We start from the raw sequence: 11,826 nt of genomic DNA, 5'->3' as shown, positions 1-11,826 counted from the left end.
CATATACGTATACATTTTCTTAAATGTTTCTGTGATGGTACGTAACACAGCCAAGTTTAATACTTGTGTGTTGCAGAATATGTTCTCTCCTTGTAGAAACAAGAGAACTGCAAGAATTTTAAAATCAGAATTCTGATGATGGATATTGTGATTTGCATACAATCAGTAATGAAACCCTGGGCAAAATTCTATCGATGCCTTGCCTGTTTTCTCAGCTCCATTATTTTTGCTTTGATACAAAGTATTCTAAGATTTATTTAGTCACAAAATGTACCATAGTTATTTTTCACAGTAAGTCACATTGTAGAGCTGAGAAGAGTAAAACCAGACATTGCTCACATTAACGAAAATACTCTCAAGAATATTAGAGTAATTTGGTTCATATTTTTGTAAGGTGAAAATTCAGCTCAAAAATCTACATGCTCAAACTTCTTGTGATATATCCTGTACAAGCCTGTACTGAGGCCACCAAAAACTCAATGATTGTTGCTTAAAATAGATCTTGTTGGAAAGAAAAAACAACAAAGTTTTCAGCAAAACAATTTATGTTTGATGCAAATGAAAGAATGTGATTTAGCTCTTAATTGAGATGGAAATAATTAAGTATTGAGCTAGAATTAGAGCAATTTAAGATTCAGGAAATGTGATTGCAGTGCACATGAGAAATAGCTTAAGAAACCATCTCATTGTTGAGATGGATATAAAATACACTGCAAATAAACTACTTTCTTAAAAACAGCCTCAGGCATCTTTCACCATGAATCAAAACATATCAGAAAATGTAGAATAGAATTGTGATCAAAGAATAACTCTAAGTTGCATGAGTAGCAGAGCATTCAAAATCAAATAAAGGCATTCCATATTTTATACTTTGTCCAATGAACAAAAAATATTTCCTTCAACACCTCAAAAATTTGCATAAGTAGTACCATCTGCTTGTTTGGAAAAGGTTGTCAATTAACATGGTTTCAAGTAATATACTTGTTTATTATACATTATATTACTCACATCAATACACAAAGGATCTGAAGGCTCTATACTCTGCCATTGTTCTACGGCCAGTTCATTTAATGTACATGGGTAGATTTTGATGTTACTAAGAGCTGTTCACTAATTTAGGAAATAAAGTCCTTCACGATTTAGTTCAAGAACTAACACAAAACCACACAGAACTTATTTCAGGACATTTAAATCAAAATTGAATTTACCTATCTTACGTATTTCCACGACAACAACAAAAAAAAAAACACTAATGGTTCTCTAAAGCTAAAGGAATTAAATTTCTGCCTAATGTCCAACTCCCAAGCGACATAGATACCTTAACTGCAACATTTTTACCTCTCCAGTACGGAGTTCAACCACACCTTCTTGATTGTCGATCGACAACAGTCGCCCCATCGATTCTCTGTCTTCTCCGAGAATGACTTTAATGGAATCATCCTGCTGGGGCACCACAGGCTCCAGGTGCTCTTGCAAAATGTTTACAGTTCGATCCTCATCTGGTAAGAACACAGCACACTGACCACCCTAAAAGCAGAAACAGAAAAGTTAATGCCAACCATACTAGCAAGAGGACATTTTATTGCTAAGAGGCAAAAGCTACACTTACAGAAATGCCTCTGATCACGCCAGTTTGACCACACAGGCCAGCATCGTCGTGAGTGTCACGAATTCGAACTTCGATGTCAGTAGTAACCCACTCCTGCAGAGGTGGCTGTTCCACTGGACCGCCCGGCGTGTACGGGGCGTAGGGAGAGGCGGCGCCGCTCGGGGTCATAGGACTGTAGCCGCCAATGGGCGATGGTGTGCCATAAGGATTCCCTGCCGATGGCGAGGGGGTATATCCAGACGGACTAGGTGTTGCTCCATATGTAGAACCAGAGCCTAAAGACAACAAACCATTCAGAGTAAATAGAGGTGAAATACACATTCTTGAACTAATACAGGTACTTTCAATCTCACATTTAAATCAAAAATAAAATAAAATCTATGAAGTACCTTGATATCCTGTTGGAGAGGGCTGGAAGGGAGAAGGAGAATATGACTGTTCTGAACCTGATCCATACATGGTTCCAGGTGTTTGAGGAGTGTACGGGCCACCAGCCTGATAGCTTGGTGTGTCTGAAACGAATTTGTATGTTATGTTGCAATCGAACTCCAATTAAGAAAATAGCATACTACAGGAGTAACTACTTACTGGGATTGTAACCAGGAGATGGGGAAGCCTCATCCAATGAATAAGTATCTAGATCACTGGAGCGGTGAGCCGGTGTATTTGTGATGGTAGGATCCCAAGCTCCAGTCTGACCAGGAGTACGAGAACCATCGTGAGAGGGTGTCATACTGCTGTAATGAGGCGTCCTGTTGCCAACTGCAAAGAAAAAGGTACATTGTGTCTGAGAACAGTAAAGAAATGTTGGCACAACAACAACAAAATGTAGAAAAAGAGGTGCACTTACCTTCGTACATGGGAGTCTGTGAACCATGAAGAGGAGTTTTGTTGCCTTCGCGGTACATAGGGGTTTGTCCAGAGCCCCATGATGGAGTACGTGCGTATGTAGAGAATGATCCATCCTAAAAGAATAAAGATGGATAAATAAACATAGATAGATATGATATCATAACACTAAAACAAAATCTATGAAACAAAACTTAATGCAGACAGAGCAACTCAGCAAAAAAATCAATAGATTTAATAAAATATTGGAGGGAATATATACTTTTGATGGTACTCCGACAGCAGCAATGTGGGAACGATCAACTGATATGGTTTGGCATGATGAATGCAGCTCAACACGTGCAGTAACTTCTGTGGCATCCTTAACCATACCAACATTGCCTGAAAAGAGAGAACTTGTTTGACTAAAAGGGAGCACATAAATAATAATGACTCACTAAAAACAAGGAAAAACTAGTAAGCTAGGGGATGATAACAAAGTTGCCAAGTACCTTTGAAAGGTCCTCCCGTGATCTTGATGGTGGAACCGATGAGGTCTCTGTCACGTCGGACATTATGACCACCCCTGCCTCCACCTCGGCCGCCGCCTCGCGATGGTGTCTGACCGCCCCGTCCACCACCGGGATGCATTGGTGATGAGATCCGTGGAGACGATATAACACCATAGTTTGTGGCTCCCATGGCTGTTCCCATTCCAGAAATGTTCTGCAAAGGTGATACAAATATTTACAGTTAACATCTACAAACTGCAATCTAAAATCACTTAAAACCTTGAATATCAAGTGACTTACCTTACTACCACCAGCTAACAACAAGTGCCTTGCTTTGCACACAAAGATACCTCCATTGTCAAGGTATGTTCGGGAGTGTAGAAAAGCAAAATTTCGGTAGATGTGTTTGATTTCGCCATCATGTCCCTAAAATACAGTCAATAGAACTGGTGTAAGAGTCTATAATAGACCATGATAGATGAAAAACGGAAAAGTACTAACCAAATGAGGCCCATCAATAACTTTAACTATGTCTTTTCGATGAATAGGATTATGCTCCGAGTCCAGGGCTGCTGCAAACCTGGCTTCTTTCCGCTTATGAAGAGCCTGAGGCTTAGCCTCCACCACTTTCCCTTGCATACTAAGTACATGGAAGTTCTCTCGTTCCAGACGAACAATTACACCAACTGTTTGAGCACTATGCAAAATAATACAAAAATATGTTAGGGTAATAATTCTTTCACATTCTAATACATCAACAACAAAATCTTGGATCTGAGACCGATAGTAATATATTTACTCACTCAAGCATAACCATGTCACCCCATTGGAACTGACCCATACTATCAACACCTGTCGCCCTATCTGAGCAAAGTTGCAAGTCACGAGGTAAAACTTCTAATTCGTGCATAGTGAGATCAGAGAAGAGAACAACTCGATTTTCTTCAACACGAACAATCAAGCCTGTATCACCCTCGTATCTTCCACCGAGCACTTTTACATGGTCTCCTTGTCGGAAGTATTTACGCAATTCTGATGCTTGAAACTCGAGTGGGTCCTAAGATTAAGTATGAAAAAAAATTAGTAGCAGAAAGTAAAAGATCTCTGCAGTAATTAGGTTGGGTTATATGAGGCAATACTTACGGTGAGGTCTTCATGCTTGGGCATGACAATTATCATATTGCCATCAATAGACACAATTTTACCTTGCAAATGCATCAATTCTCCTTCACACACTTCTACATTATCCCCAGCTGAGAATTGATGAGTAACAGCTTCATCTTTCCCAGCAGCGCCAGATGGCACTTCAATGTCAACACCTTCAGGAGCTTCTTCAAATCGCTCTAGTTCCGATAGAGTGGGTTTTACTCCTGTTAAAAATAATGACTTTCATAAGTATGAGTGCTGAGTGAGAGATAGATAATAAAAGCTGTATTTAATAAAATAATCATGGCACATACCTTCCGAAATAATGGCACTCATAATGAAATTTTTGTACAAGAAACCCTTTCTGGAATATCTATTTCCCTCAAATATGAGGAAGTCACCATCACTTGTCACTTCTCCTCCAATTGCACGAATAGCTTCGGGGTCAAATGGTTTGGCAGCAGGCCGCTTTTTTTTCTTCTTCTTGTCATTATCAACTTGTGTAGTCCGTAAGGCACCACGGAGACGGGTGTAGTCAATACGAGGGAGTAGTTTCAAATGAACCTGGTTCTGCGCTATGTCAACATAATCTACTTGAGCAATGTCATCTCTGTATAGACCTCTTTTGAGGCGTACCCACTGCTTAGGGCGCAAACCTGTCTGCTCTTTAGCAACTCGTAAAACATCTGTCATTTCTTTGATTGGAACCATTTGTTGCTTCCATATACCCATTCGCAAATTGCTAACATTTGTGATAGCAGCTTTCACATGAGGTTGTTTGTATGCTTCTATATACACATACCCTTTTACTCCTTCAGGGGCAACAACAGACTTAATTTGCAATGGCTCATTGGTGAATTGGTAAGTGATCCACTTCCGCATCAAAAGCAAAGCAGTATTTTTCTCTTCCCCCATTCTGCACTTTACCATCCACAAGTTGGGATCCCTGCAAATAAATATGATGTATATGAAATCAAATACAGTAAACAATGGCCAAACAAATAATTTTGCTAAACAAAATTTGAATCAAACTTACTTGACACCAGGAAGAAGGGTTTGCTGTGTGATTTCATCAGACATTTCTGCTCCACCATCACCAAAATGTACAGCAGCAACTGATTCATCTGCATACTTCTTCCTCAAGTATTCTTCAATTTCATCTTCTCTCTGAGAACTGAAAATTAAAAATCAGAATTAAAAGAATCAAAACTATTGAAAGAAGACTTTCAGATGAATCGGGAAATGCTGTACATACTCCCAAAGATTAGTTCTTCGTCTCCTCCCTTCAATGTCTTGAGCAGTGGGTCCCAATTCATCCACTTCATTACCAACAATACCAATTTCCTGGGCACCATCTTCCCATTCATCTTCATCTTCCACTTCATCATCAACCTCAGCCTCATCAATAATAAAACCACCAAAGCGGTCATTTTTCTTTTTCTTGCGTGGACGGTCATCTTCTTCTTCATCTTCCTCTTCATCATATTCCTGTGCAACAAGAACATATCATATCAATAATAAAACTTAGAGTAACACACAGCATTTGAAGAATGAAGAATGTACTCACATCAGATCCAAGGTCTTCTCCTTCAGGTTCCTGCTCATCTTCAACTTCTTCTTCTCTGCCCTCTTCTGCTTCTGACCCAGATCTAGAGCGAGATCTATGGAACATAAGTCACCATTAAATTAAGGGTTTTTTGAAGTTGTAGAAATATTATATCATGAGACAGTCAAGCTTACCTCCTTTTACGTTTTACTGGACGTACATCCGATCTGCAAAATATGGAGCAGTTCTTTAGTTGTTTGATTTTAATTTGGCAAAATGACACAGCTTACAGTAAAGGGGTATGAGGTTATAAACTCACCCATCCGACCCAGCCGGAGACCCACTTCTAGATCTAGACGAAGCACGAGATCCTGACCGACTTCTAGATCTTGATCTAGACCTGGACCTAGAAGGTGAACGGCTTCCAGACCTCGATCTAGACCTGGACCTGCAAGCAATATCAGTTTACATAAATTGTTGATGTTGAGCTTATGACAACTAAATGCTAGTGCATACATACCTGACTGAACCTCTTTCGTCATCACTCCCTTTATTGCTACCGGAATAATTACTTTCTGAGTCAGACATTATGACCTAGGTAGGCTGTCACTGCAAAGAAACATATTGTCATTAGTAGTGACAACCATGAGAGCGGCTCCTAAGATTGACCCATCTCAAACTGAGTTCTATAAAACCTAGAGCAGGTACCAATGTTCCATTTACTGCAAAATACGGTCTAAAATAGAAGAAATTTTAGAGGGAAGAGGTAAAAATAATAATGTAGTGGCTGCATATAACCTCAACAGAGCCGGGAGTGACGACTTAAGGAATGAATATGTGTGCCTTGTACACAGAATAAACGACACTGACATAACAGAGATAGATCAAGCTACGGAGTCCAAGCACAAATCCTTTCCAATGCTATTAAATGAACTTAAACATTTGAATAAAAACAAACCGAATTCCTCACCTGCTGACGCGATAATGGCGACATTGAAGTGATACCTACTTTCTAAAACTGAATAAATATTTTTAATCTAGTTTCACGTACCGAAAGTCAAAAAATACACAATAAATCCATTTATCGTTGCTGAAAAAGTACAGAAAAGTACTAATAATTATTTTCAAAACAGAACGGTCAGTTTAGTTTGGCTGAAAATACTTCGATAAGGTTGGCAAACGTCAAAGCCTTCTATTAAGGACTGGCTGTTAATTTAGCGAAACCCAATAAATCTGCAATTTGGCAACACCGCTACTCCTCTCGGCTCGGCTCTCGGATCATTGGCCATTGCGTTTTGCCGCACTGCATCGTCTTTTCTTTCGCCTTCTCGCGGTCCGTCCTCAGTTGCCTTTTGTGATTCCTTGAACGAACGCCACCAGGATGCAGCAGGTCCCTTGCCGTGATGGACCAACGCGTTGTCGTTGGCGCATCTTGCTGCTTTGGTACTGCATCCTCCCCTCGTAAGAAGGGTCTGTAGGTTTGGGGCAAGTAGGGGACAATCCGGACAGGTCCCATCGATCTGATGGATGGCCCTGTGTACCCGTTACCCGCTGTAAGTGACACCTTTCGGTCTTCAGAGGCCCTGCCGAACGGTGCTGTTCCACGGTGCCTCATGTCGTGCATGATTTTCATCGGCAGTTCATCCCATTGGGTGCTCGTGTAGGTCACTTTCAGCCCCAGCTTGCGCTGCCCTATTCTTTTCTTTGGCACAGGCCGAGGACCGGGTTGAAGTATGTAGCTAGCGAGAGGCTCGCACCGCGCCGAATTTTCTCGCTATAGTTCTGGTTTTCCGTAATTCTCCTCTACATGCCCACCTGCCTGTTTGGCATCGTTAGACTCCATCGGTCGGGTTTCTCTAACCTACCGCGTCTTGAGTGTACTGATCACCCGGCATGGCTCTGTTCTGATGGACCGACTAGTTTTGGTACTAAAGACGATTTCCAGGCTACATTGTTTCTTTTTAATCTCGAAAAATCCAACCTCTTGATTTGTTAACCCCCAACTCCACATCCCTTTTTTGTTTACAGCGGGTGCTGTTCTGTTCTATCATGCTAATGTATTGCGACCCCCCCTACCTTTGTATGCATGCATATGTTGAAGTGAATATTTTTAGCATTTGTGCTCCTCTGGTTTTGTGTTTATGTCATTGACTTTACAGACACATTCTTCAGATACTGAAGAAAGCCTTAAACCGTTGGGAATGGTCTGCATGCTGATGACCACTATGATAATTGAATTAGTGGTAACAAGCTTGCGGGCCATACCTTTCTGTGTTTCAGTGAGGCTTGCATCATATCCTCAATCAACTCCTCATGATTGTCCTGGATGTCATCAAGAAGTTTATTTGCAAAATATGCCCCAGGGCTTTCTGGTTAGCCTGTAAGCTATGTTTCCACTGTTTTTATATACTAGTGGTAACTACCTTGCGGGCTAGCCAGGTGGCTGCAGCATTTTAAGCAACTTCTGTGGGCTTGAGAATGTGTTGCGTGTGGGATGGCCAGTAAGTTAGAGCCCTCTTGTTTAGATGAAGTTGGAGGTAACTAACTTGCAGGCCAAGCCACAAGTGACAAAGGAGAAGGAAGACTGAGAATTGTCAACACCATGAAGGGACTAACATTAACTTTATTTTAGATGCATACGCTTATAATACTTGCAATATTTTTTGTCATTGTTTCATCTGTTGGTGTAATGTAAATTTTTTACCTTTCCAATTGATTTCTTTTTGGTATCTGAACTTCAAATCTTAGGATCAGTTGGTTGCAGCTTTACAAGTGATTCAGAGGCCTCCCAGCATTTTTTGGCACTGTCCATGTCTGACGCTCCTCTTGAAAGAGAGTGCTCCTGGAAATAAAAAACATACCCATTAGATACAGAGGTTTATTTTTTATCTAAGTTTTAATTGATTGGTGAGGATTTTTTAAATGCTTACTTTGCAGTCCATGAAATATTTGCCGGAGATTCCTTCTACCTCCTCTGAACAAGCCAAGTACAAGGTTGTCTGAGCACCTTGTTGAGGAGTCTGTTAAACACAAATTTCATTAGGACTCTGGCATGTTAGACTATACAGGAACTTACTAGAAAACTTATGATAGTATCCTACTTTAAAACAAGTTTTGCAGATTAGCTTCATAGGAAGATTCAGAGGGAATGGAACGTTTCTCCATATTCCACTGTCAATCATTCCAGGGTGCAAGCAGTTTGCTGTTACCCCAGTGCCTTCCAAGCGCCTGGCCAATTCATTAGTAAAAAGAATATTGGCATATTTGGATACGTAGTACAAGTAAGCTGGTAACTTGCGAGTTGGGTTCATATTATTAAAATCTACACTTGCAAATTTGTAGAGCTCTGATGCCACAACTACAATTCTGCTTGGTTTAGATTTCTTAAGAAGATCTGTAATAGAAAAGTCCATTATTTCTAGTGTAATTTTTTTTTTTTTTAGAGGGAATTAAAAAAATTATCTACTTGCCAATTAGCAAATGTGTCAAGAGGAAAGGGCCATAGTGATTAGTGGCCATTGTGATTTCAATTCCATCAGGTGATGTTTTTCGACCAAAAGTATTAGCCATGCCTGCGTTGTGAACTAAAACATCCAACCTTGGCTCTGTCTTGATAATCTCTGCTGCAAATTCTCTAATAGACTCAAAAGAACCTAGATCTAATTTTTGGACTATCACGGACTGGTTGTTGGTCTCCTTGATGATTTCGTCTGTCGAAAGAAAACATTTTGAATAGTATTTAGTGCCTCCTGACCAGGGCAAAGTTTGTGGAATTTGTCCCACCTCTGGCCTTGTTAGCTGTCTCCAGGGTTCTGCATGCCATGATGACCTTGGCGCCCTTCCGGGCCAGCTCTGTAGCCGTGATCCGGCCGATGCCTGAAACAGGTGCAGTGCAATTGATGCGACTTGAACATGACTGCCTTGGATGCGGGGCGGGACGCGCTCGCTGATGATTTGGCGATGGCTGTTGCAGCTTGGCTGCATTGCCAAGGCTACTCGGGCCTCGCCTTGAAAGGTGCGTCGACCCTGCACGGCAGCCTGGGAGAAGGGCGCCCTGGAGGCTCGGCGGACCTCCCCTCCCCTCCCCGCCGGCTGGTCGGCCTGCCAGCATTGGCCGCAGCATGCCTCCTCTTCCCTTTCCCTCCCCGCGGACGGACGTGGAAGCGCGCGTTGCAACGTGGCATGGGAAAAAAGAAGGGTTGAGGAGGGGGGGGGGGGTCATAAAATCATGAGCTGCTGTGAGCGAACTCGTACTGGCAGCGCCGCTCCTGAGAGGTACGCTGCTCGCCGTGCACCGCCGGGGCTGGAGGCGCGGCTGGAGCGACTCTGGAGGCAGGGCAGGCCTAAAGGCAGGCCGCATCGCTGGAATGCTATCGCTGAAGAGCCAGTTGGACGGCACTTCCTTGTCGAGGAGGTTCTGCTCAGTCTTCGGACCCCGTTAGTCCAGGATCTCACCAGTAATTTTTTTTAGCGACAGGCAAGTCGGGGGTTTGGGGGGGGGGGCTGATTATGGTTAATCCGCCGCGGTTTCCGAAAATAACTAGAAGGCAACCAAACAGAGTTGGCTGGAGAGGTCAAGGTCTCTCCAGCTCCAGGCTCACGCACGGGCGGCGGTAGGGACGGATCCTGTAGCGTACCAGCGCGGTGCTGGACCAGTCTCAGTCGTGGCCCGAGGATCGCTGGCGCAGGCCCAGCGCCACGTTCTCTGTCCATGTCACGTCCTCGGTCTCTTTGGGCCCCAGTCCCTCCGACTACTACGCAATGCTTGCAACTTAACCGACAGTTTGTCGTAGAGTGTAATCGAACCAGAGTATTTGTTAAAAGCTCGTCGGGGAAGGCCATGGAGAAGTGGGATAGGTAGGATCTGATGTGATATGCAAACTTAAATGCACGGTAGCGAGAGGTTCTCTCATCAGGGTCGCGCACTTGTCTAGTCCAGTCGCTAATGACCCTGTCTTGAAGAGCTTAGAGCCTTTGCGTGATGCGTCTACGTTGCACTCATTTTGCAGTTATGCGAATACTTGGAAATATGAACAGTTCAAAGCGAAACGCAGTTGGAGAAAGGGAGGAAAATAAGTTTACTGCTCGTTTACATCGTAAGGGGATCTCACTTATTCCCACCGGAATCAATTTAGAGCCCCGCAACGAGCGAGCTACGCGAGCTAGACCCCTTCTTCGGCGGGTGAGAGGGGGGTCGGGTTAGGCATTTAGCTCGCGTAGCTCGCTCGTTGCGGGGCTCTAAACCAATTCATTGACAGCAGCAACTTTGAATGGGGGTTCAAAGGGTTGTCACACAAGTCCCGGCCCCGTTGTCACCCCTGTCGCCCGGAAGGGATTGTGAGCGTGTCGGTACGTACCGGAGTTGGCGCCGGTGACAATGACGGTCTTGCCCTCCATCCTCTCCTTGCCGCGGTAGACTCCGAGCGTGAGGAAGCAGTACAGGTTGACGAGGGCCAGCAGAGCGAGCGCGCCGCACACCAGCGCTGCGGCGGCCAGGGCCAGAAGCTGCGGCCCCACCTCCAGCATTCCAGTCTCTGGAACAGAACAGACAACGAGCGCAAGGCGTCAGGCGAGCCGGCGCCTGGCGGGTAGGCAGCACAACTCGCACTCCCGAGCGCGGGGCTGCCGCCCGGAGGTCCTGGAGGCCTGGAGGCGCCTGGAGGTCTTCCCGCTGAGGGTCGCTGCTCGACAGGGGATGTTGCCATACCTGGATATGTTCGAAAATGGTCTGATGCTCGATGCGTTGCGATTGGGGGCGACCGCTTTCGCGCACTGGCGGGCAGGACCGGCGGCGCTTGTTGTCACCAGATCGTAGAGATGCGCCTTGTCTTGCCCCCCCCCGGTCCGTGCCGCACCATGAGCAGAGCGAAGCCGCGAGCAGAGCGGTCATTCACATGCTCCGCGCTCAGCCAGCTGTCTTAAAACTAAAACCCGGCTCACTTCGGCCCGGCGCGTCGGGCCCGGCCCCCGGCCCCGGGACCAGTCGCGGCGGGAGAGGGAGGGAGGGGACGGCCAAGGGCACCTTGGGCGCCTTCCCGCCCCAACCCCTCCAGCCGCCAGCATCCTGACCCCCTCCTTCCTCCAGGATCTTCTTCACTTCACCCCGCGGGCTTACCTCCAGCCAGGATAGCCAGCTGGTCAGGCCTGCGCCTGGTAGGCAGGCAACTAATTTGGCACGGGGGGGG

At 44.6% G+C, this 11,826-nt stretch overlaps 2 protein-coding genes across 4 annotated transcripts; both read right to left on the bottom strand.

Moving 5' to 3' along the window:
* Positions 1 to 966: 966 nt before the first annotated feature.
* Positions 967 to 6,716, bottom strand: LOC113208069 (transcription elongation factor SPT5). Of its 3 annotated transcripts, none has more exons than XM_026424909.2 (19): positions 6,612 to 6,716; positions 6,162 to 6,250; positions 5,961 to 6,089; positions 5,836 to 5,868; positions 5,663 to 5,756; positions 5,351 to 5,583; positions 5,132 to 5,269; positions 4,410 to 5,041; positions 4,093 to 4,319; positions 3,753 to 4,006; positions 3,451 to 3,646; positions 3,250 to 3,375; positions 2,950 to 3,163; positions 2,721 to 2,839; positions 2,460 to 2,574; positions 2,198 to 2,371; positions 1,999 to 2,121; positions 1,610 to 1,884; positions 967 to 1,527 (listed from the first exon to the last, which is right to left on the bottom strand). In XM_026424909.2, exons 2-19 carry the CDS (start codon positions 6,227 to 6,229, stop codon positions 1,288 to 1,290), a joined length of 3,390 nt encoding a protein of 1,129 aa, XP_026280694.1. In that variant the 5' UTR covers positions 6,230 to 6,250; positions 6,612 to 6,716; the 3' UTR covers positions 967 to 1,287. The 3 variants fall into 3 exon arrangements, with proteins under 3 accessions (XP_026280694.1, XP_026280697.1, XP_026280693.1); XM_026424912.1 differs by having other exon boundaries at positions 6,600 to 6,621; XM_026424908.2 differs by lacking the exon at positions 6,612 to 6,716 and adding an exon at positions 6,440 to 6,593.
* A 1,528-nt stretch (positions 6,717 to 8,244) lies between these two features.
* LOC113208091 (retinol dehydrogenase 14) lies at positions 8,245 to 11,477 on the bottom strand. Its single transcript, XM_026424942.2, has 7 exons — positions 11,349 to 11,477; positions 10,999 to 11,175; positions 9,425 to 9,517; positions 9,112 to 9,351; positions 8,743 to 9,035; positions 8,572 to 8,661; positions 8,245 to 8,483 (listed from the first exon to the last, which is right to left on the bottom strand). The coding sequence occupies exons 2-7, from the start codon at positions 11,165 to 11,167 to the stop codon at positions 8,379 to 8,381; spliced, it is 990 nt and encodes a 329-aa protein (XP_026280727.1). The 5' UTR covers positions 11,168 to 11,175; positions 11,349 to 11,477; the 3' UTR covers positions 8,245 to 8,378.
* Positions 11,478 to 11,826: the final 349 nt, after the last annotated feature.

Source organism: Frankliniella occidentalis, unplaced genomic scaffold, assembly GCF_000697945.3.
Source record: "Frankliniella occidentalis isolate FOCC.00 unplaced genomic scaffold, Focc_3.1 Scaffold8, whole genome shotgun sequence".
In the NCBI taxonomy this organism is placed as follows: domain Eukaryota; kingdom Metazoa; phylum Arthropoda; class Insecta; order Thysanoptera; family Thripidae; genus Frankliniella; species Frankliniella occidentalis.
Note: the sequence above shows the minus strand (reverse complement) of the source record. Positions and strands in the feature narration are given on the sequence as shown.

What these genes read in the sequence shown, in the direction of transcription:
- LOC113208069 (XM_026424909.2), bottom strand. Translation starts at nt 6,229, where the DNA reads ATGTCTGACTCAGAAAGTAATTATTCCGGTAGCAATAAAGGGAGTGAT. An exon ending in GAGAAGACCTTGGATCTGAT is followed by an intron (nt 5,584 to 5,662) that starts GTGAGTACATTC and finishes CTTGTTGCACAG; the next exon opens with GAATATGATGAAGAGGAAGA. An exon ending in ATCTCCTGGTTACAATCCCA is followed by an intron (nt 2,122 to 2,197) that starts GTAAGTAGTTAC and finishes AATTCGTTTCAG; the next exon opens with ACACACCAAGCTATCAGGCT.
- LOC113208091 (XM_026424942.2), bottom strand. Translation starts at nt 11,167, where the DNA reads ATGCTGGAGGTGGGGCCGCAGCTTCTGGCCCTGGCCGCCGCAGCGCTG. An exon ending in TGTCACCGGCGCCAACTCCG is followed by an intron (nt 9,518 to 10,998) that starts GTACGTACCGAC and finishes CACCTGTTTCAG; the next exon opens with GCATCGGCCGGATCACGGCT. An exon ending in CTTGACACATTTGCTAATTG is followed by an intron (nt 9,036 to 9,111) that starts GCAAGTAGATAA and finishes TTTCTATTACAG; the next exon opens with ATCTTCTTAAGAAATCTAAA.